General features: G+C 33.1%; 2 protein-coding genes across 51 annotated transcripts in view; both read right to left on the reverse strand.

Annotated features, from left to right (window-relative positions):
- The window catches only part of LOC139513434 (adenylate cyclase type 1-like), a 74,878-nt gene extending 68,639 nt beyond the window's left edge, over positions 1-6,239 (reverse strand). Inside the window, exon 1 of the mRNA XM_071301907.1 lies at positions 4,944-6,239. Coding sequence (XP_071158008.1) covers positions 4,944-5,552 — 609 coding nt within the window. The 5' untranslated portion in view covers positions 5,553-6,239. The remainder of the gene's footprint in view (positions 1-4,943) is intronic.
- Positions 6,240-17,864: 11,625 nt separating this feature from the next.
- LOC139513458 (cordon-bleu protein-like 1) overlaps positions 17,865-23,684 on the reverse strand; it is a 65,719-nt gene continuing 59,899 nt past the window's right edge. For all 50 annotated transcript variants that reach the window (XM_071301954.1, XM_071301952.1, XM_071301970.1 and 47 more), the window contains 2 exons: positions 20,339-22,101; positions 17,865-19,805 (listed from right to left, as the gene is read on the reverse strand). In XM_071301954.1, coding sequence (XP_071158055.1) covers positions 19,764-19,805; positions 20,339-22,101 — 1,805 coding nt within the window. In that variant the 3' untranslated portion in view covers positions 17,865-19,763. The remainder of the gene's footprint in view (positions 19,806-20,338; positions 22,102-23,684) is intronic.

Below are 23,684 nucleotides of genomic sequence, written 5' to 3' on the forward strand. Positions count from 1 at the left end.
AGCTAACCAACAGTATGAGCACTAACTTAAACATTCTAGTTTACCAACTGAATTTCCACTAACTTGAGGGTCTAGCTTACCAACAGGATAACCACTCACATGAACAGTCTAGCTTGCCAACAAGATGACCACACACTTAAACAGTTTAGCATACAAGCAAGATGACGTCTAAATTAAACGGTCTACCATACCAGCAGGGGGACGACTAACTTAAACGGTATAGCATACCAGCAGGATGACTACTAACTTGAACAGTCTAGCTTGCCAGCAAGATGACCACTAACTTGAACAGTCTAGCTTTCCAACAGGATGACGACTACCCTAAACAGTCTAGCTTACCAACATGATGACCACTTACTTGCAGTTAACCTAATCAACAGGATGACTACTAACCTGAATGATCTAGCTTACAAACACCACTTAGTTGAACAGTCCATATAACTAACAGGATGACCACTAACTTGAACAGTCTAGCTCACCAACAGAATGAACACTAACTCTAACAGTATAGCTTACCACCGGGATGACCAGAAACTTGAACAGTCTATCTTACCAACAGGATGACCACTAACTTGAATAGACAAACAACTTGCTGACAAGACAATCGTTTAGTTTTTAACAGAATATGTTCCATCAAATATGAAAACAAAATCTAAACTGGCTTTTTTTTTACAGAATATCAGACGAATAAAAAAAAACTCGATTTGGGGAGTGCTCTTATTATATTAATTATGTTAATGGAGTCAAACTCAATATACATGTTTATAAAATTCCATGATATGCGCCTTTTATAAAGGGACTTAACTCAAGAACTGTAAAAGTGACACTACTACTTTGATCTGAGTTTTGAGGTAATAAGCATTGTGTATACAATGTATACGTTCCATAACAATAAGTTGAGGCAAGTTTAAGTTAGAGAACGGAATCGAAAAACTCAAAACTTATATTTCTATTTGAAAAGGGGCATAACTCTAGAAAGGTCAAAGTGACACAACCAAAATTCAAATTTGCTCTGTGTTTTAAGGTACATGTAATAAGCATTGTGTTTAAATTTCATAACATTTGGTTGAGGCAAACTATAGTAATAAAGAACGGAAACGAAAAATCTAGCATTTTTCCATTTGTAAAGGGGCATAACTCTAAAACGGTATAAACTAAAAAGTGATGCTTTTAAAATTCAAACTTGATATGTGTTTTGTGGTAATAAGCATCGCGTATAAGTTTTATAACTCTTGGTTGAGGCAAACTAAACTAAGAGAATTGAAACTAATGCTGGGACGAACGTACGAACATACAGACGGACAAAGGTAAAAATTAAAGCCCCCTCGGCTACTGCGGGGGCATAAAAAAATTTTTTACTACGCACGTGTAATGTTCTCTTTATGAAGTCAGATGGGTTTTACTCGCTGGTTTGACTACAGTACAATGTCAACTACGTCGAAGACGACACCAAAATCTTATATTGTCTTGATAAAAGAATAGTAAAGCCACATTATGTTGGATTTTTTTGGATGACGAAAAAGAACTAAATCGCAAAAATCAATTCAAATTGCAACATATATTTTTTATGTGTGTATATTCAAATGTCAGAATATATCCATTTACTTAGGTTGAACCAAGTTGAAAGTCATACCATGTCATATCAATTAAGGAAATAAAATGTGATCAATGCAAGATATGTTCACATGTTTATACTCTTCTGTCAAATGTGAATGTACATAATAGCTATATGTTTGTGTGGGGCTCTCAACTAAATGCACATAACTGTAAGTTAGCATTGCTCTCTGCAGTTACAGTGCAAAAGAAGGAGATGGGATATGGTTGCCAATGAGAAACTATACAACAGAGAACAAAAGATGTGGAGGTTAAAATAAATATAGGTCAGCCTATGGCTTTTAACCCATTACTGTATAGAATATTTTATTATTCCAATCAAGGGCCCTTGATGGGCAGCATAATATGTACACATAGAACAATACATCATGATTTGCAACAGAAAAACATTTTTATATTAAAGCCATAAGGGCCTCGGTAAGACCTCGAGGGTAAGACAAACTGTAAAACTATTCAAGAATAAACAACGGCCTGATTTATGCAGAAATCATAGCAAAAACACAAGTAAGTTTAGTATAGCAATAAATTAAAACGGATCCAGTTTTTATGCACCAGATGTACATTCTGAAATGTCAATGAATGTCAAATCGTTAGAAAATAAAAAGCTTATATATACAAGTTAACAGTAAGAGTATGTATAACCGAAAAGAGACAACATCGTAAACAAATTTGTACAGGAATCAGAGCTGTGCAAGAGGGAGATGCATTTCTTAAATTAGTTTCTATGTTTTAAAACAGCAAAGTTCAATTCAAATGAATCAGTATATTCATGCTAGTACCGAAGTAAATAGTTACTTGAGAGGTGTTACTCGCGTGGAAAACATTCGTTTACAAAATCTGATGGTATGCTTTTTTTTTAAATAGTTGTATAACATGTATAATGAATGTTTTGATTTTGGTTTTATTTTTATAAGTTCTAGGGTTCCTATGTGCTTTAATACATGTACAACTGTTTATTCCTTCAGTCATGTCAGTTGAAAATTTGTCCTTGTATGGATACAGTCAACTCCTCTGGGTGAGTAGTCTTCTAATACCAACGTTTTATCTTGTAGCATCGCTCGTTTTTGTTCTAATGGCGTATTAAATCGTTGCTTTGTTTCTGTTGTTACTCGTGATTTCACATGACAGTGTATGTAAATCGATCATATATATATCTTCAAGATCAACATAGATATTTAAAAGTAGATACTTTTTATACAGACTAACAGAATAATCTGTTTTCCAGAAATGAGAAAACAGAAGCAGTGAAACAAACACTGATATAAGTATTTACGTGCAAAAAGAAACCAAATGTTTTTTAACTGCGTCCCTTAAATCATCTAAACTGTCATCCAATCTATTTCAACAATTGTCCAAGAAAAATTTCGGGCAACAACACTTATCTTCAGAAAAAAGTCTTTATTTCAAGAACATCTGACATTTTAACATCAATTTGTGATGGTTGTTCTGTCACTTGGTTTGTACTTTTTGGATTTGCAATTACAATTTGACTATCATCCAAACCAACGAACCAATATTGCCGCACGGTAAAACGTTTTTCTATAATTTGTGGCCTTGTGAGGTGTATAAAAGAAACTAGCGCTGAACCATAGGAAACTTTTAATATGCTAGAAAGATTGATATACACTCTTGCATTATCTCCTTAGACTGTGATTCATATTACAAGTGTAGACGTTTGGCGGAGTAAAACAATGTGTAGAATCAGAGATCAAAGATGGAAGGATATCTAAAGTAGTTTCCTCTGTATTCGATATAACTGTAAGGCAGATATTATGAAATTCACTCGGAGTCTGTTTTCTTACACCAATGATAGAAAATCGAAAGAAAGTCTATCAGTAAGACACTTGAAATTGATTTGATTTGTCTTGATTTTTACATTTTCTCTAAGATGTGTTTAGGACAATTGACATATAGCAACAATTTCATGTATGTAAAGTGATGAAGTAAAAAGCAAACGCTAAGTTTATAAATAGCGGCATACCGGCGGGGAAAAAGAGATAGAAATAACAGAGAGATAAATATGATTTTTCCAGTAGAGGACTCTGGACGACCAGTAAAGGATAGGAAATATAAAACATAAAACCTACATTATATCATAAAGGTTTCAATAAATCTAAATATACACACATAACCATCAAATACCATGTAGAGTAAATAAAAAGTATATTAAAAATTCCAATACCGCATTATCTTTTGGAAATGGGGGTTGGCATGGTTGACTAGGAGGGTGAAATGAATAGTTTGGCCTGTTGAGAACTGAAAATAAACAATCATGCACCAGACAGGATGAAGATGAATACTCTGCAGTTTACAAGATGCAGAACTAACTATAGTGTACATTGGTGAAAATCCACGCGGTTATGTCACAGAAAAAAAAGTATGAAAAGCAACAGATTAAAGTGAATAGTCAATCCACAAAAAAAATCCTCCTACACATCCCCCTCTCTCAAATCGGTGACCCCCACCCCCATTGGAATACCAAATGGTCGTCCCGTTATACAGGTATGGAAGGATTTTCTTTCCCTCTCCAACATGTCGAATAAAAATCAGTACGAAATAAAATCAGATACGGAAATAATTATTCAGATAGTATATATTTTCAAATATTTATTTTCTCAACGTGACTATTTTTTGCAATACATTTTTAAATGTGCGATCATCATGCATGTCATGATCATTAACATTCCTATGTACTGTCTTGTCAAACTGGAAATGAAATTTCTAATGTTATGTCAGATTTGTATGGGTCAAAATGTCAGATACCCTGAATGGACGAACACCATATGTAAACAAAACTTTTCATTAAGAAAGGCATGTAATGGTTTAATGGTCATCATATCGGACGAGACATCACCGCCTGCGGTTACCAACCTTTGTGTGAAAGTGTGTATTCTCATTGTCAGTCTCTAGGCTTAATGCATAGTTTATATAAGATAAATGAGATAACCAACCGAGTTTATATAAAACTTGTGGCAAATTAACTTATTTTCGTAGGTTGGGTACCTTTTAATGAAGTCTCTTATGTCATTATCGTATGACTACCAACGGTTCTTTTTTCGGTAGTATAAGTTTTTAAATTATTTTACTTGAACATTTATAAATATCGAGTTGTAGGAGTCAGCTGACCACCCTGACACATGATATTTCCCAAATAATACTTGGTTGTCCGTGATATTGTTTTCAGCTTTTGATAAAGATTCAAAATGTCAAGATAACCAAGGTATCAATCAACACCGGAACTAATTTACTTGTTTGTTTTCATTTATCAACTTAGTTAAGACCCTCTTTTATTAGATACACATGTTTGTGTAAATAGGTATAAAACTTACCTGTCGCCATAGTAACGAATGTGATTTTTTTTCTACGATAACCGCCGAAACAACTAGATGACATAGGGGAAGAATAATTCCCAAAACTGCTGCAATGTATGTCCGCAGTGGCATTAGTGAATAAATCATGAAAACGACAAACATCACTTCCCAAACACCGTCTGCTACTGTGTAAATTGTCCGGATTCTTCCAGGGAAGTCAGGACCGAGATCAAATGGAAATGAAAGAATTGCAAAACATACTAAAAACGGCAAAATTATATAACAAATCACAGGAAAGTTAGTTTCTTTGGTAAATCTAGTATGCAACAATACGTAAATTCCAATAAATATTAAGCACTGAATTCCCAAGTATATTCCACTAACTGTCACATTTTTAACGTAAACAAATTTTAAGATTGATAAACAAGCAGTTAGAAGGATAAAAACTCCAAGCATGTATCCAACAGCAGATTGTTGTAAAGTATAGACATAGATTTTATACAGTCTCTCTAATTCAGCACTTTCGAATTTCTGTTTTCCTATAAGTCTTTCAATTTTGCGCTTCCTCCTTTTAAGCATTGGTGTTGTTTCTGTCCTACTTGGTTCTCCGGCTTCTAAGGACTGCATTTTTGAAACTTGATCTTAATCTTAATCCCGACTTTGATTATAACTTAATCCTTTGCGACAATTCGACAGATAACCAATGATTTTATAAAGCTTCAAAGACTATGTCACAACTTCCCACGTGTATCTCCAAGTGCCTATCATCCAGATCGTTCCCAACAAATTTCGTTATCCTCCATTCATGCTAGCCCATTCACACAACCGTCCACAATATTTATTTTAAACACTTCTTTAACATTTCTCTATTGTGAATGAAATAAACTTTAACAATTGCTTAATAATAAAATAGCGTCGTCGCGTGTGTACACACAATTCTTCATTTTTCTTTGTATTTAAACTTCACCTCACGTCCCCTTTTGACCTGTTATTTCCTTTCAGAATTTCACGTTAGATGTTCAGAAGTTTCACGGTGGGTTAATCTTGTGCATCTGTTATTTTCGCGTTATTCACTCAATTATACCTCTAACTGTGTAGCTCTCCATCTGTTTTCTCAAAATCTATTTATATCAACACGGTATCATAAATTGTAATCCGTTTCTTTCTACAGTCAATCTACCTGTTACCTGCACACTATATTATACTTTCTTTCATTCTTTCTCTAGTCTTTGATAGTATCTCTGTTCATTGTTGTCTGATTTTTAGCTATATATAACATATATTAGCATCCGCTTCGCTTAACACGGGTGACTGAATGTTATTAGAATTGAAAAAAGGTTGAATGATTTCCTTGTAACAGATTATATAACGCAATGTTCCTCCTTACCTTAATATCTGTCTAATGATTTAAAAGAATGAGCGACGGTCTATAAACGTCCATTCTGGACAACATTACAACGATATATATCAAGTTACTGAGGAAAATAATTTATATATATTATATGTGTGTATAATGTGAGAGATAGAGACGATATGATTTATTTATGGAAAAGTAGACAAGGATTTCTTTGTGGTAAAATGTACTCTAAATGTTTTAATCGTTCAATAATATTAGATTTATTGGATAGAGAGAAAAATCAATTTACAAAGCAAAATCAACGTAGTTAAAGATTTTGATTAACGGTTATAATCAACAGCGTGCAATGATTACATTACTTTAATATTACTATTCTGATTTCTGTATCAAACCAGAGGAAATACTATACAACATATAGTTATGGCTAGTCTGAACCACTTTTATTACTTAATCTTAGATTATATAGAGTATATTTTTACGAAATTCTCACACAAACTATTTGTGTAACGAATTAATGGATTGATCCTCAAGGGATATGAATATGTTTTATATATATAAAATGTGACTCCTCTTTTAGACCGAAATATTGTTGAATCTGGTTTTTAATAGAAATATATATCAATCCTCAAATATGATATGTATACTAATCAACCAACTACGTATATATATATATATATATACTGTTTGCATTAAAATGATAATAGTACATGTATATATATACATATGTTTTGGAGTTTAGTATGACGTTCATTTTAACTAGTACACATTTTAGTTTAGGGACCAGCTGAACAAGCTCGCCTCCGGATGCGTTATTTTCTCGCTGTGCTGAAGACCCGTTGGTGGACTTCGACTGTTTCCTGCTCTTTGGTCTGGTTATAATCTCTTTGAAACATACCCCATTCCCATTCTCAATTTTATATCTATTTGTAAAAAGTAAAAAAAAAAAATATGGAACTCCAAGGAAAATTCAAATCGGAAAGTTCCTTAACAAAAGATCAAATAACTGTCATATTCCTGACTTGGTACAGACATTTCCTTGTGTAGAAATTGGTGGATTAATCCCGGTTTTATAGCTAGCTAAACCTCTCACTTGTATCAAAGTCGCATAACATTCCACTATACTAACAACACTGTGTGAAAAAAACCCCAACATAATAGGTAAAAAAGCGAAAAATAAGGGTACAGTAGTCAGTATTGTCTTTTAATCTTGACCACTATAAAGCAAACAAATATGTCAACAAAGAATAAAAATGGCATATAGACAAAGCACATAGGTAAAAATGAAAAACAAGAATAAAAAAGTGACCACAGCAAAATTACACATTGGCAGGATGCATAATTACCAAGCCACGCCAAAAGGACGATTCCTCAACTTTCTGCTCAGACGCTTGATAAAGTATTGGTATATATAGCAGCTGCAAACTCTTAGATACCGAAATATTTGGAAAACGTGTATTCAATATTCAGGTGAAGCTGGTATATTGCTACTCATAATCTCGAACTTAGAAAGAAATGTTCGAGATTATGATTCTTTAGTTACATGAATTTTAGTCTTTCCCGCTCATTAAAATCATAACAATAAATTATAGCGTCCTGTTTAGTCTTGCGTCAATTTTCAGACTTTTCCACTGCGATAAATTCAGTACCTGCTTCAAAACTATACACAAGCAGTGCTAGATAGTTTGGCACTGCAGACAACTGCTTTATTAGCCTTTACCAAATTCCTGACCAGAAAAGCACGGAGTACATACGGAGTACTTCGTAGTATCAAATAACGTCATTTTTGTTGTTTCATGTGATTTTTATGGAAAAAAAGGTAGCTTCTGTTTTTATTTCATAAGTAGTTACGGTATAAAAAATAAAATCACAAAAATACTGAACTTAGAGGAAAATCAATTCGGAAAGTCCATAATCACATGGCAAAATCAAATAACAAAACGTATCAAAAACGAATGGACAAGAACTGTCTTATTCCTGACTTGGTACGGGCATTTTCAAATGTAGGAAATAAGCGTGGTACGAAGCTATTGCAAACTAAGCATTAATTTGTCTTTATCAATTCAAAATAGTCAATTAATCAAAGCCTATTAATCAATATGAATTTGACATTCCATATTTAGATAGACCAGTAACTATCCATTGATCCAACATAGAATATCCCGTAGAATACCCCTTTTTGCTTCATATTTCCCGTTTTTATAGGATAACAGTCACATCGGTGACGATATTTACCCATACCATACTTGTCGTATTGTCTTGTTTCATACTTTCTAAATTGTACAATTATATGATAGTTAAACAATAACAAATATCTTCTACTGTCTTCATGGTAGGTGCATGTGGTGTGTTTTACGAACTTGACTGGCTATTAGGCCCTCGCACGATCGGCTCGGTAAGGGGTTTGGTGAGCATTAAAATGTTTTTGTTGTCGTAAGTTGGAGGAAGGCAGCCATTTTGATTTTTCTATGTTGATTTTGTGTCTAGATTATTTGGGGTTTTAGGGGTTAACAACGGCTGTTTCCAGTGCCTTGTTGATCAGTTGGACAGCCCACTAACTACGTCGTTTTACTGGTGGATGAGTTGTGGACGCAAATCAAATAGTTTAAACCCGCTGCATTTGTTTGCACATGTCCTAATTCATGAACTTGTTGTTCAGTGGTTGTCGTTTGTTGATCTGGATTATCAAATCTAAATAGATGTCTACAATTAAGAGACCTGTTTAGGGTGGCTTGCAACAGATAACGGTACCCGTCAGGATACAAGGCCCTCAGACGTCTGGACGACTAAACACGCCAATCATTCACAATGGGTTTTGGAGCGCATGCTGACGCGGACCATTTATTTGTTGCACTGTACGATAGTTGCTTTAGACATGGAGTAGTGTTTCGTCAAACCATACGGTCAGCGTAAAATTTGCAACTGAGCAGGCGCTGATCAGCTGTAAGGAATGAGACGTGACAATGTTCCCAATTGCATATCTCATTCTAGTCAATAGAATCTTAGCTACAGCATAAGACAACCAACGAGAACCTATTTATATTACGTTAGCGTGAATATCGTATGACATCAAGATGCGAAACAAAAACTAAAAGTTACCTAGTTAAAAAAAAAGGCATTTCCTCCATTATTTCTGTATTACATCGACATCGACGGCAAAGATACAAGTATTTTATGTATAGGGGTATGGTTTATATCGAAGGACTTCACCAGAACGTACCAAACTTTAGAACCTAATAGAAACGGATCAGCAGCTAGACATATTTTATACTTTTGCATACTGATGATAACTGACACTGTTTTGACAGTACTGTTTTGTGTTGTTTTTCTTCAAATATATCACTACTGATTACTCATACACACCAAAGTTATATTGTATAACACATAATACAAATTATCCCCGGCTTAGTATATATCTAGGATTTTGATTGGTTAAATCACGTCGTTACAAAACCCATAGCCCCTAAGTGTTGCTAACCCATATCCCAGGACGTTGCTAACCATTGTCCCGGGGAACTTCGCGCAAGTTTTCCTTAGTTCCATGATTGCTCCCTGTGAAATATTGAATTCTGTAGATTATCTATGGTGTTTGTAATGAAATATTTAATTCATTACAATTTTGTCCTATTATGCCGATCATTTACACTCATTTCATTAAATGCTACGCCTCATGGTGTATTTGGGTACTTCAGGGTGTTAAAATATCCATATCTACGGATATGAACGTAGATAACTTAGGTTATTCGCGTTCTTATATTTTTATATGATTTTTTTTTTATTCGTATGTTAAAGAAAAGAACAACGAACTATGTTAAAGTTTTCATAGTAACAGTATAAAGTTCAAATAGATGAATCGATATATTTAAAACAAATGTATAATTGATTAGAAAACTTAATGTTTAGACACATGGTAAACATTAGGTATCAAAGGTTGTTTTGTTCAAGGTCTTCGTGTCGTAAACTGTAATTAAAAAAAGTAAAGAAACACAACTAAATGAAGAGACCACAGTTAGACCACACTGAAATTTAAATCACTTAGTGGTATACTTAATCTATAAAATAAAAACAGAAATACCGTTGCCCTACACACGCTGATTTGGTACACAACTTCTTTTTTAGTCGCAAAGTAACTAGATTTCTGTGAACATAAGTTAACCCTGTTTGTTATAACTATAAAGAATTAAAAAACTTGAAAAGACTTGAAAAGAAAGTAGCTTGCCCTGAATGAAGGGTTAAGAAACAGAAAATAAGTGATAAGAAATATTTTTTTAAGAAAAACATATGGATTCGCTTTGAATATTTGATTACAGGTACGACTATTATAATAATATTTTTCGATTTTAAGTGGTGTACTTCGGTGCAATTACCCTTTCACCTACTATTTATTTCCCTACATAAAATATAAGAGATGAACATAAAAAACGCTGAAGGCCGCATAATCAGTATGCATTAAATCAAATATGTTTTTCATTTTTGTCTTCATCGACTGATACCTGCACGACAAGCTGATGTCTTTAAGCATCTTAAAGATGTAAATTATAAATGTAAAATTGTAGATCTTAAATTCCTATGTTACTATAAAATGCAACAGCACAGAAGCGACAAACTTTTTCAAGTTGCATGTACGTTGATTAAAGGCTTTTTTAGTGTTCTATAATACTGTCTGAATTAATTGCTATAATACTGTCTGAATTAATTGCTATAATACTGTCTGAATTAATTGCTATAATACTGTCTGAATTAATTGCTAAAACACTAATAGCAAGAATATTATATATGGTTACCACATATGTAAGGTTTATTCTCTTTTCATATTAGGTTAATGCGATCTTTGACTATAGAATAAGTACTTTGTTCTAAATACAGATTAATTATATTTTATCTCAGCTGCAACAGCTGTGTCAAGATAATTTATTTTCATCATTTCAAACATAGCCATCATCTTTGATTCCCGTCCATATAAAGCAATGCGAATTATTGAAAAGATATTAAACTATCAGTTTGACATCTTGGCAACAGATGAGAAGGACAGAAAAAGTCGTTTAATTGTCATAGTCGGTGCCTTGTTAATACAGGGAGAGACGGATATCCTTTGATTTTTGTCGTTTGACATCTTGAAATCAAACTTGAATATCTTCAAACACTAAAGTTAAGATACGCCAGATTCTTAGGTCCGAGAACACAATTATTTCGTAGTGCATTTCTTTTAGAACATAAATGAAAATTAAAAAAATCCCACCTGGGCTTTCTCAAAGAAACTTTTACAGTGTGTTGTACTACTTTTGAGACAAATTATATCAAAATTATAGAAAACTTCATCGTCTCTAACTCAAAATATGGACAATTTTATCTTTAGGGCGTCTTGAAATCTTTTGACAGCTTCCGAAGTACTATTTTTCAACCTTTTTCACCTGGACCAAATCACTACTTTCCTTTAAAATTCTGGACCCAAATTTGTTTACAGTGTAATTTCACCCCCCTACTTGCAATTTGAGGCATTAAACATGGAGAAATAAATTTGGAAGGGTTATAAAAATTAATGGCAAGTAACCCACTGTCAACACTAGGGACTATATTTGTCAAAGATAGGCCAGCTACATGATTTAAATTGAACACAAAATTGACATGAGAACCTGATATAGTTCAAAAAGCAAATGACTAGGTTATACAATGAAGACACCATGGATAAGCGTGCATCCTCATTTTTACGAAAATGTTGTTAACCGTGCCTGCAAATTTAGAAACGATACTGGTAAACTTATCGATCCTTTAAATAAACTTATTCTAAAAGGTTACCAATTTAACACTGTACGTAGATCATTGAATATTGTTTTTATTGGTATTTATATTGATTTCGTTATCAGTCAATTAAAAGCAAACTAAATATTATTGTTATATACATACACTAATTCATGGATCTACAATCTATCGATACCTGTATCTTGGCATTGCACAATGTCATGTTTTCTCTGACTTTTCATGACGTCTTTACACTAAATCCATTGGATGTTGGATGTGAATTGATTGATAATATAGTCTAAGATGCATGCTTATTTTTATTAGTTGTTAGTGGCTTTTAACTAGCTGTCAGTAACTGCGAGTACTCTCAGTTCGTTCTTATGTTGTACTTTTACACCACTGTTCACGGTTTAGGGGAGGGTTGGGATCCCGCTAACATGTTTAACCCCTCCACGTTCTGTTTGTGTGTGCCTGTCCCAAGTCAGGAGCCTGAAATTCGGTGGTTGTCGTTTGATGATGTGCTACATATTTGTTTTCCGTTCTTTTTTGTAAACGTTAGTTTTCTCGTTTGAATTGTTTTACATTTGTCATTTCGGGGCATTTTATAGCCGACTTTGCGATATGGGCTTTGCTCATTGTTGAAGACCATACGGCGATCTATAGTTGTTAATTCTGTGTCATTTGGTCTCTTGTGGAGAGTTGTCTCATTTGCAATCATACCACCTCTTTTTTTTTTTTTATACTTGTGCTGTTTTCTGCTCTTTGGTCGGGTTGTTCTCTAATTGACAAATTGTCCGCCTCCATTCACTATATTACATTTACTATATATATGCAATTACAAATACATTTATGATAATGTTTGGTTGTATTATTGACCCCGACTGTATCATGAAATGGTTTCTTTAATTCGTCTCGATAGAAGCCCACGGTGTTAGTTATTATATTAAGACCAGATGTATGTACATGTAAGAACAGGAAATCAAAATCATCTAAAATATACTGAAATGCGTGGACTACAAACTTTCTATTTTTGAAAGCGCCATTTATAATTAATTTTATTATCATCATTCTAATGAATACATGAAGGGGTGCTTTCAATTGGCATGATAAATAAAACCCCAGAGGATCTCCACCAGTATGCCCCTTCAACATCGTATTTTGATGAGAAAGATAGAACTTCCCATAAATTTTGTCATAATAAAACACAATTTGGAATCGTACTTTGTGAAGAGTGGTCATCTACAGACCTCTGATTTGCTTGGTAACGTGCATCAGTGTTATCAGGTGTTCAAACACGAGATAGTACTCAGAAATGAATGTTACCACGCATTACAGAAAGGTCGTTTGGATAAATATATCGAAACAAAAGTTTTGCACTTAACAACGCATTTGAATCAATGCACTTATACTAAAACCCTCCCGTCTGTGTCATTTCAATTTGTTTGTATCCAAATAAAAAGTAATTAACTGTATCTTTCCTAACCGTCAGATCAACTGTTCCATCTTTTGAATAAACGACTTATTCTGTATAAACTAATGTAACATTGATAAGTCGATAGTGGTTAAATGTCTGGGCAAGCAGCACTTAGTCAATATTTGACCTCTCGTATTTACTCTTTAGGCTTGGATTGTTTAATAACAACTTGTACTATCAATTCATTGGTCTTTAATGAAAGAATCATTATCGCATTATTACCATGTTCCATGCTACTAAAACCGGTATGATAGAACTTTAAGATTGATTTTTCTTAATTAGAATTTGATTTCCCTATACTCTTTGTAATATAAATTTGGGAAAAACAGTTAAAGGTCATAAAAATAATTGTCAGCAATATCTATTCAATCAAGGATTTAACATGTATTAGAAATTTTGGGCATATTCCAATAGGTTCCCAAATATTTTTTGATTTAGAAACCTTTTACAAATTGATGTTACATGTACTTTTTTCTAATTTCATTTTGTTATTCCGCTCATGGAGGTCAGCCAGGGGGAGAAAAGGGACCTCGGTGGCCAAGTGGTCCAAGTAGTTCTACTACTGTAATCACTAGCCAATAAAACTCAGGTTGTTAGTTCGAACCCTTTCCATGCGGGGGCACTCGACTGCAATATTATTTGAACAGGATAGTAAGTTTTCTTATCGAAGGTCGGTGGTTTTCTCCAGGCACTCCAACTTCCTCCACCAATAAAAACTGGCCGGCACGAAACAGCTCAAATGTGGCGCTTAAAAGTGGCGTTAAAACACCGGCACCAATCAATCAATCAATCACGCTGAAATGTATCGCGTGTTTTCCAGATCTTGATTAAACTCATGTTGAAGACAAATATATCACGAACACTTTGAATTATAAAGGATCAATAAAAATAGATCAAGGTTGAGATGAACACTTCCACAAAAATATGCACTTAAGTTTTACTATCATTCCATGCATTAAATTTTAAATTTAATGCTTAACGTATCAAATAAACGGACTTTACCATTTAAACTTAACTAACCAATAACATCAGGTCAAGGTCAGATGAAATCTGTCAACTGGACATTGATACTTATGTCTATTTCATCTGTATGTTAATTCTTTGGTCGCATCGTGGCAATCTGAAAAGTCAAGTCATTTTCAACATTTTTTTTATTTTTTTTAAGGCATCATGCCTTGTTTTTAACTTGATGTTGCGCTGTTATTCTACTGTCCAAGGTTAACTATGCTCTCAAACATGTTTAAACTAACCATTTTATATGTGCCTGTCCAAAGAAAAGCCCGTAACTCGGTGTCCTTGATTGCTGTATATCATATTTGTGTATTCGTTTTTATTGTTTAGTCATAAATTAGTTCGTATCTTGTAAAAAATTAAAAACATTGCATGTCAACAACTTTTCATTATCATATCATAGATTCCGTCTGAACACTAGGGAACCAACAAAGAGAAGAAAAAAAAAGAGAAAAAAAGTAAGGTATTGAAGGGGAATAACTCTAAAACGGCTAATGTCAAACCATCAAAATACGGATACGTCTTGTATTTTATGATTTGGTCGAGTGGTACTGTACTTTAATTGTCATACGAAACGAAACAAAACACAAACTCTAAGGTAACTATTGATTAATTGATGTAATCTTGGGATATATTATGAAGACAAAATTGATGCATTGGGCTGTTTTCTGCTCTTAAGTACTGAGGGTTGTTGTCTCTTAGATATATTACCTGTTTCAATTCTTAAATTTATTTAGCCAAACATAGCATAAGAATATTTTGACAAAATTAAGAGAGGACAATCATCAGAGAAAATTATTGAAAATGAGTAAAAAAACAGCTTTTACATTTTGAGAATGGATATTTTATGTTTTGCTTTCAGCATTTGTTATTCAACAGGTCAATACATATTATATATTCGAACACTAATATATATTGACATACCATTTTGCCATTTTTCTGTATCAAACGAAATTTCCAAGTGGCTTGGCTAATAAAACTGAATTTAATCTAACAAATAAATGAGGAATGTGTCCATTGGACACAGAGGATGCCCTGCTTGCATATGACGTTATACAGGGACATAACCCCAGAACAGTGACAGTTACACTACCCCATTGTTTTCCTGACTTGATTCTTGTGGTAATAAGCATTGTGTATAAGTTTCATGATATTTTGGTGAGGCAAATTTAAGTTTACAGTTTACATTTTTGTAGTCTGCCACTATTGTCACAGAAAGCGCGACATAAGGATAGTGACCCGGCGGCGGCATGAGCTTACTTCTTTTAAAGCTTAATACTTCAGAAGGTAGAAGAGCTGAATCCTTCCTATTTTGTATACAGATGCCTTATGTTATGAAGTTTTCGTCTGTCATATGTCTATTGTCCTTGACCTCCTTTTTATGGTTCAGTGACTACTAAGTCAAGATGTTTAGTATTCTTAATTTCTCTCTTATTGAGTAATAGGATACCTATATGTAGTATGTGCGTACTTGACCTCAACCTTATTTCATGGATCAGTGATCAATTAAAGTTTTCATGGTTAACACCATATCTCAGAATCTATAAGCACTAGGTATCCTGTATTTGGTGTATGGAATGATTGTGAAGTGTACATGTTAACCTGGCAGGAGTCATCTGACCTTGACCTCATTTTCATTGATCAGTGGTTAAAGTTAAGCTTTTGTGTATTGGTGTTTTTCTAATACTGTATGCCATAGGTCAACTTTATTTGGTGTATGCAAATATTTTACGATGAAGACGTCAGTTTAGCACATTTTATTTAACCTTGACCTCATTTTTACAGTTCATTGCTCAATGTTAAGTTTTTGTTTTTTGTCTTTTTTTCCTACACTTTAAGCAACAGGTCAACTATGTTGTTGTATAGAATGATTGTGTATATAGATATTGGAAGATGTGGTATGAGTGCCATTGAGACAGCTCACCGTCCAAGCAACAATTTATAAAAATAAACCATTATAGGTCAAGGTACGGCCTTCAACACAGAGCATTGGCTCACACTGAACAGCAAGCTATAAAGGGCCCCAAAAATTACTAGAGAAAAAAAAAATTCAAACGGTAAAACCAACTGTCTAATCAATATGTCTGTCTGGAAATTTTCATCTGATCATGACCTCATTTTCATGGTTCATTGACCAATCTCAAGTTTTCCTGGTTAAGAAAGCATGTGATGATTGTAAGGTGTACATATCGGTCTTGAAGGGAACATCTGACCTTGACCTCATTCTCATGGTTCATTGATCAATGCTTTCCTGGTTAAGTTTGTTTCTTAGATACTATATGTGATAGGTCAACTATAGTTTAAGCATATTTGGTGTATGGAATGATTGAAAGTCCAATTTGGTTTATCTGATATTGACTTCATTTCTTGAATCTTATCAAATTTATGTGATAGTTGTATTAAAACTTTAAAGTTAGGACTATCAACAGAAATTCAATGGTTAGTAAGGAAGACAAGACATTTCAGCATGAGCACTCTTGTTTTCATTTGTAAATATATTTGTATATAACTATAGAAGAGTAAAATTGATGTCATCAAAATTCAAACCTGGTCTGTGTTTTGTGGTAATAAACATTGCACATAACTTTCTTAACATTTGTTCCAGGCAAACTAAAGTTAGGGATGGAAACGAAAAATTTATAAATTGTTCCTTTTGTAAAGGGACATAACTCTAGCATGAAAAAAATTTTGCTTCCCAAATTCAAACTTGGATCAGTGTTTAGTGATAATAAGCATTTATTTGCCTGTCCCAAGTCAGGAGCCTGTAATTCAGTGGTTGTCGTTTGTTTATGTGTTACATATTTGTTTTACGTTCATTTTTTTACATAAATAAGGCCGTTAGTTTTCTCGTTTGAATTGTTTTACATTGTCTTATCTGGGCCTATTATAGCTGACTATGCGGTATGGGCTTTGCTCATTGTCGAAGGCCGTACGGTGACCTATAGTTGTTAATGTCCGTCATTTTGGTCTGTTGTGGATAGTTGCCTCATTGGCAATCATACCACATCTTTTTTATATTGTATATAAAAATCATAAAATTTGGTTGAGTTAGAGAAAGAAAACCAATTTTAGGACTTATGCATGGCAAACAAACAGGGTTGAACTCAATGCCCACTCTGCTATGGTAGTGGCATACAAATAGAGGTTTTATTGAATTCTATAGATTAATCCTTTCATTTCGAAAATTTAATAATAAGTTTTTAATTCACTTATTTGGCCAAAATATGCAATCCTCTCACCACAGCAAATGGCCATGTCAACCTTCTATAAACTTATCCATTGGACTAATCTGTATTATAAGTTTCTTATCAAACCAATGTTGCAGATAAGACAGTAGGGAATTAAATAAAACAAATTAAAATTTAATATAAATATTTTATTACTTTTGGCTTCTAAAGTAAAGCCATATTTTAACATAGTATAATATTAGGTGGGAATTTTATACTTTGTATAGTACAAATGAATAATAATTTGAATATGAATCTGAATAGACATACGAAATGTTTTTCCTGTACAATTTTTTGGAATGGCTGTATTAGGAAATTTCTATCAAGAAAATTTCCAACCCAGATCTTCATTATTGCTTATTGACCATTTTGCATTAGTAAAAACAGTCAAATTGCTCCTGATTTTACCTACTTTTTATAATGATGCATAAGTTAGACAATCAAATTATCTATCTTTCTTTCAAGAATAGTTCAATATGTGAAATTTCACATCTATTTTGATCTAGGCACCTAAATATAAGAATTAAAAATTCGTTTTTAATACAAAGTCGACTTTTGACTAATATTTAGTAACTTTAAAGTTGATATCTAATAGAACTGAAGTTAAAAAGAACAAGACAGAAATGATAACAAAATTGAAATGGATACGTAATGCCACTCTATTTTAAGGAATGCATACTTATACAAGTGATATGTTTTTTTTCATTTGTAACAGCTACAAATACAAAATGGTCAAGAAGAAAATAAACTACTCTAAACACTTGTTCTGTTAAATACTGGAGTATTATTCTGTATAAAATATATACTATACAATTACATAAAAATATCAACAAGGTATCACAGGTATTAATGTATGTAAGTCTTTTATAATTTATAACTATATACAATTATCAATGTCATTCATGCAAATAAAAACAGATACGGTTGGCATATTTACCCTTGTTGAACCCCATAGAATTTTTATTTGTGTGCGCTAATAATATTTCTATGTTATGAGTTCCAACCTTTATCCAACAAAACATTGCACATAAACAGCCTACTGGCCAGGAAATCAAGAAGACAAATTATACAAATTTATCATTTATACAAATATTAAGGGACATATTTCCTCTAAAAGGGTATTTTTTTTGCCATTGCCCCTAGTTGATTTCTACTAATAAAAGCTCATAGGAATATTTAGCAACCTTTTGTCACATTCCCATTTACAAGGACAAACCATGTTTAAATAGTCTTATTATAAAAACATACTTGTAAACCTGGAGCTGACAAAAGCAACCTGCCTTTTGACTTAGGCCCTTGTAGACTAACATAAATTTGTAGATTTATATCATTCTCTTATATTAGTTTATAAAGATGTATCACAGTTACTAGTCGTCCCCCATTTCCCCTTTTTAATACACATATACAAGTATAAATGCTAACATTGTTAATAAAAATGATATGTTTGAAAAGTAATGTTATCAAAATGTACAAGAATATTAAATGCTTAAATTTTATTATATTTCAAAATTTTTAAATATTCATAGGTACTTTCAACTATCTTTATATCTATCTATATAAGAAAACCCCATAAAATATAAAAGATAATTTCCAGTAAATTTCCCTCTCTCAACAATACAATAGATACACACTTTTGGTAACTGCACATGTCAGTTTTGAATCTTTCACATTTTGTAACTTTTGTCTTTCAGGTCCAAAATATTTGTGTTCCAATTGCTAAAAAATCATTTGTGTAAATAATGAATTTGTTAAAATACCCAAAATGTAGAATATATTATATGGAATATAAACCCTTTCATTTACATGGGTTAACAAGGCATCTTATCCTAATACGTCTCTCTTCAAATCTACACCAATACATTCTGAACCTAAATGTCATTCAAATGCAGTCAGTTTATGAATGGCTGGCCAGTCTATCACATTTCTGACTTTGATTCAGCTGATCACACAAGGGACACAACTCTTGAAGAGAAGATAACTCTTGTGTTTCTTTATAGCACCATTGAAGTTTTGTTAATCATTTGTTTGACAATTCAAGGTATTCCTGAATGCCAGTGGGTTTTGTTAACAGGCACCTGCCAAAAGAAAAAAAAAGAATTCAACTATAAAACAAACATATAGAAATGTGTGTGATGTATTTCTAATAACTTATATGCAAGTCTGCCCAGTAACAGTTTATCTAAGTCACAAAGTTGCACTATTAATGTCAGAGTATCTTGACCTCAAATACCCGGTTATACTTCAGCTATTACATTATTACTAAGCAACTGCTTATTTAATTCTAAGTTCTAAATTTGAACAAGAACACACCTAGTATGTATTGTAAATAATTTGTCAATTCTCCTATATGTATCACACCAGGTATATTTTTAGACTTTTCTGTTAATCAGTAATTCCAAGTTAAATGTTGTTCTTGGAAACCTATTCAAACTGATTTGTACTTATTTTTTTCTTTCCTTTCATACTATCATTTTAATTGACACAAAAATAACATGCTCATTCCATTACATCCTTCAGCAGTTGTCCCATTAAATCATCAGTTGTCAGAGTGAACTGAGACAAACTGAATTTTATTTCAATTAAAGTTAAAAATAAAATCACAACCCACCTTTTTCATTGCAGTTCTTCCACCAAAGTTTTTGATAGCTATCATTAATTCCTCTCGTGGGTCCAGTTTTGGTTCTATATATTTACGAGGTTTACTTTTCGACTTTGGTTTTGTTTGTTCGTTTGAGGAAGTAACCTCTACAATAGCTTTCCCATTTGGCAAGGCAGGGGCAACTGGAGGTGGAGGAGGAACAAATGTTTGTTTCACAGAAGTCGATTCAATAACTTGGTCTACATGATTTCCTATATCAACTGATATTTGTTTATGTGATGATTTGTCAGTTGATGAAGGAAGATTATGTTGTGATGACTGGTCCACCAAGCTACTTTGCTGTTGTTGTGATGATAAAGCTTCCATACTTTGTTGCATCTGTTGTATCATCTGTTGCTGAAGTTGAATTTGTGACTGTAATTGTTGTTGAAATTGTTTAGTGGTTTCATCAGAAGGAATTGCTTGACTTGATGATAGTAATCTTTTGTTATCTTCTAGTTGTACCTTCCACATTGAGAATTGTTGTTGTAATTGTTTATATTGAGTGGCTAGTACTTCCTGATGATCTATACTTGTATCTTGTTCAGCCTCTACACCAGAGTCATTTACAGACTTTTCCAAGTTGCTGTTTACTGAAGTTTTTCTCTCAGATGAATCATCTTCCTGTTTGGGAGAATTTGAATTCACAGAAAATACAATTTCTGATCTTGAAACTACGATGTCATCTTTTACATTGTCTTCATTTTTATTGTCTTCTATGGAACTGTCTAAAGTTGCCCTAACTGCTGGGAGATTAATCATAGAAATTGATTTCTCTTCTAAAACATGTTCCATTTCCCCTTCAGAATTTGGAGAAAAGCTAAGTTCAGAACATTTTGTTTTCACTTCCCCCTTATGTCCCCTTACAGAACCTGCTTCAGTGATGATAAAGCCATCATCCATTTCCAGATTATGTCCCTTAGTTGGAGTTATAAACACATTATCATTGTTTATGGCAAAATTAGATTTGATTTCATCCAGTGTTGCAACAGTGTGACGTTTATCTGGTGTACTTTGATATGTTGGTTTAGGTTTTGGTTGAATCTTTTTCTTTTTTCTCATTAATGAGAAATCTACCTTACTCAGGTCATCAAATGTCAAAACAAACTCTTCCTTTGGTTTTGGTTTTTCTGGTTCTTTAGGAATAACTTTTTCTTCTTGTATGATTTGAGGAACTTCCTGTATTTTCTCTTGTTTTCTTTGTAATTCTTCTATTTTGACATCTGGTTTATTTTCGGTTACATATGAAACTTCTGTATGTACCTTTTCAACTTCTGCTTCAGCAGTTTCTGGTTCTGAAAATGGATAAATGATTTCAAATGTTTCTGTTATAACAATCTCTTCCTCTTCCTCTTCCTCCTCTTCATGCTGAACCTCTTTGCTTTCTTCCTTAAATTCTACCTCATCAGGAGCTTCCATTCCAGACTGGAATTCTGGGGGAACAGTGTTTATTTTGAAATCATAAGTAATTTCAGCAACTTCTCTGTCTGAATTTCGCAAATTTTGGATTTGTTCCTTTTCACTTTGATTTGATTCTGTTTGCTGAATATTTTCCATTTCATCTGAATCTTCCCCATTATCTTTTGAGAAAATATACACAGCATCATCAGCGACTGCCTCATTTGAAATAACATTGTCATCAAAATCATCTACAACCTTCTTGCTACCATCGACAGTCATTTCTGTCATTTTCTCCACAAACTGTGCCATCTCTGCTTTATATTCAGGTGTTTCTAAAAGAAAAGAAATAATAGTGTGATGAGTGTTTGTTCATAACATAAAATTCTATTCTTAGCTGTTAAATCTGAATTCAAGTCCATCAGATTAAAAGGCTAAATAATTAAACGTAAAACTTATGTTGACAATAATTATTTTTAAGGTGAGATGATATTGTTGTCTTTTTATACATTTTTTGTTTACAGTATATAAAATTATCTTCTTTAAAAAAAAATATCAAATGAAAACAGAAGACCCTAATTCAGTTCCAGTGAAAATCTAGAAGTCACTGTATTTACACTCTGATCAGTATTTTATCAGTATTTTCAGGGACTGTTAAAGATAGGTCAATAATTCCTTTGCAGGCTTTATTCATTAAATTGAAAAAGTACTTCAAACCAAAACACTAAAAAAAATACCTTTAATGCAAAGAAACTCTTTTGCTCAAGACTGGCTGTGATAAAGCTAAAAATGCATGCTATGGTACACAATTTTATCTTACTTTTCATGCCATGCTTTTACAATAAAAGTTCTGACTAGTCTTTTTATATAACTACTGAAGTTATCTTTAATACTTTTTCCCTTCACCACAAATTTGTTCTTATGTAAAAACAAGATTGAAAAGACTCTGATTTTAATATTTCAGTTATGTGTAAATATACCTGTTATTTGTACAATAGATGGCTAATTGCAGGATAATGCTAATTATTTGTCTTCTCTAAAAGTTACTACTTCAAGTCAACTTATCATAGGTCAATATAGCATGAAATCAAGGTCATACTGATCTACTATCAAACATCTCTATAAAAGTTAAGATGGTTCTTATTCTTACAGTTGACAGTAAGTTCATTTGATATAAACTCAATCAAGTCAATCAAATGTATAATGTAGGTCACAGTGACCTACTTTTGCTTGAATGCTAACCTCCACTCCAAAATACATATCTACACAATTTTTGATCACACCATTACCTTTAGTTACTGAGAAATGAGATTTTGTTACTGTGATATGAACTCAGTTGTAAAGTGTGAAAGGCATAGTCATACAAGTTGAGATGCTTCTACCACTTATACCAGAAGTGACGTAAATATACTGAGCCAAAAAAGTTTAGCAACAAAAATATGAAATTTTATTTTATTACAAAATCATAACAACATTTAATTTTAATAATAAAAAACTTGAATTATTACATGTCAGAAGCAACATGGGTGTTTATCACTCACATTCATTAGGATTTTCTTTGTATGGAGCGCGGGAGGGTCAAAATGCGGAAATGAATATACTGTTATTCAAAATCAATTTCTCAGCCATGCCCTTAGTGCACCAATGAAGGATTGGCAGGCACACCAGCAGCTGCCCTTAGTCAATGCACTACTTTTGTGGCCGGAAAAAACTTGTCACGTGTTGATGAAAAGCGAAGGTAGCGCTCCTCTTTTGCGATAGTTTTTTTGGTCTACGGGATATCGACCTATCATGTGCAGTTGCAATTTGTCGAAATCTGTTTGTTAGTCTCTAAACTGTTGCCGTATGCACATTAAATCGATCCACGATGTCAGCAACACTCTGTCCGACATCAACCATTCCAAGACCTTTCTGACGG

Source organism: Mytilus edulis, chromosome 2 (assembly GCF_963676685.1).
Source record: "Mytilus edulis chromosome 2, xbMytEdul2.2, whole genome shotgun sequence".
In the NCBI taxonomy this organism is placed as follows: Eukaryota; Metazoa; Mollusca; class Bivalvia; order Mytilida; family Mytilidae; genus Mytilus; species Mytilus edulis.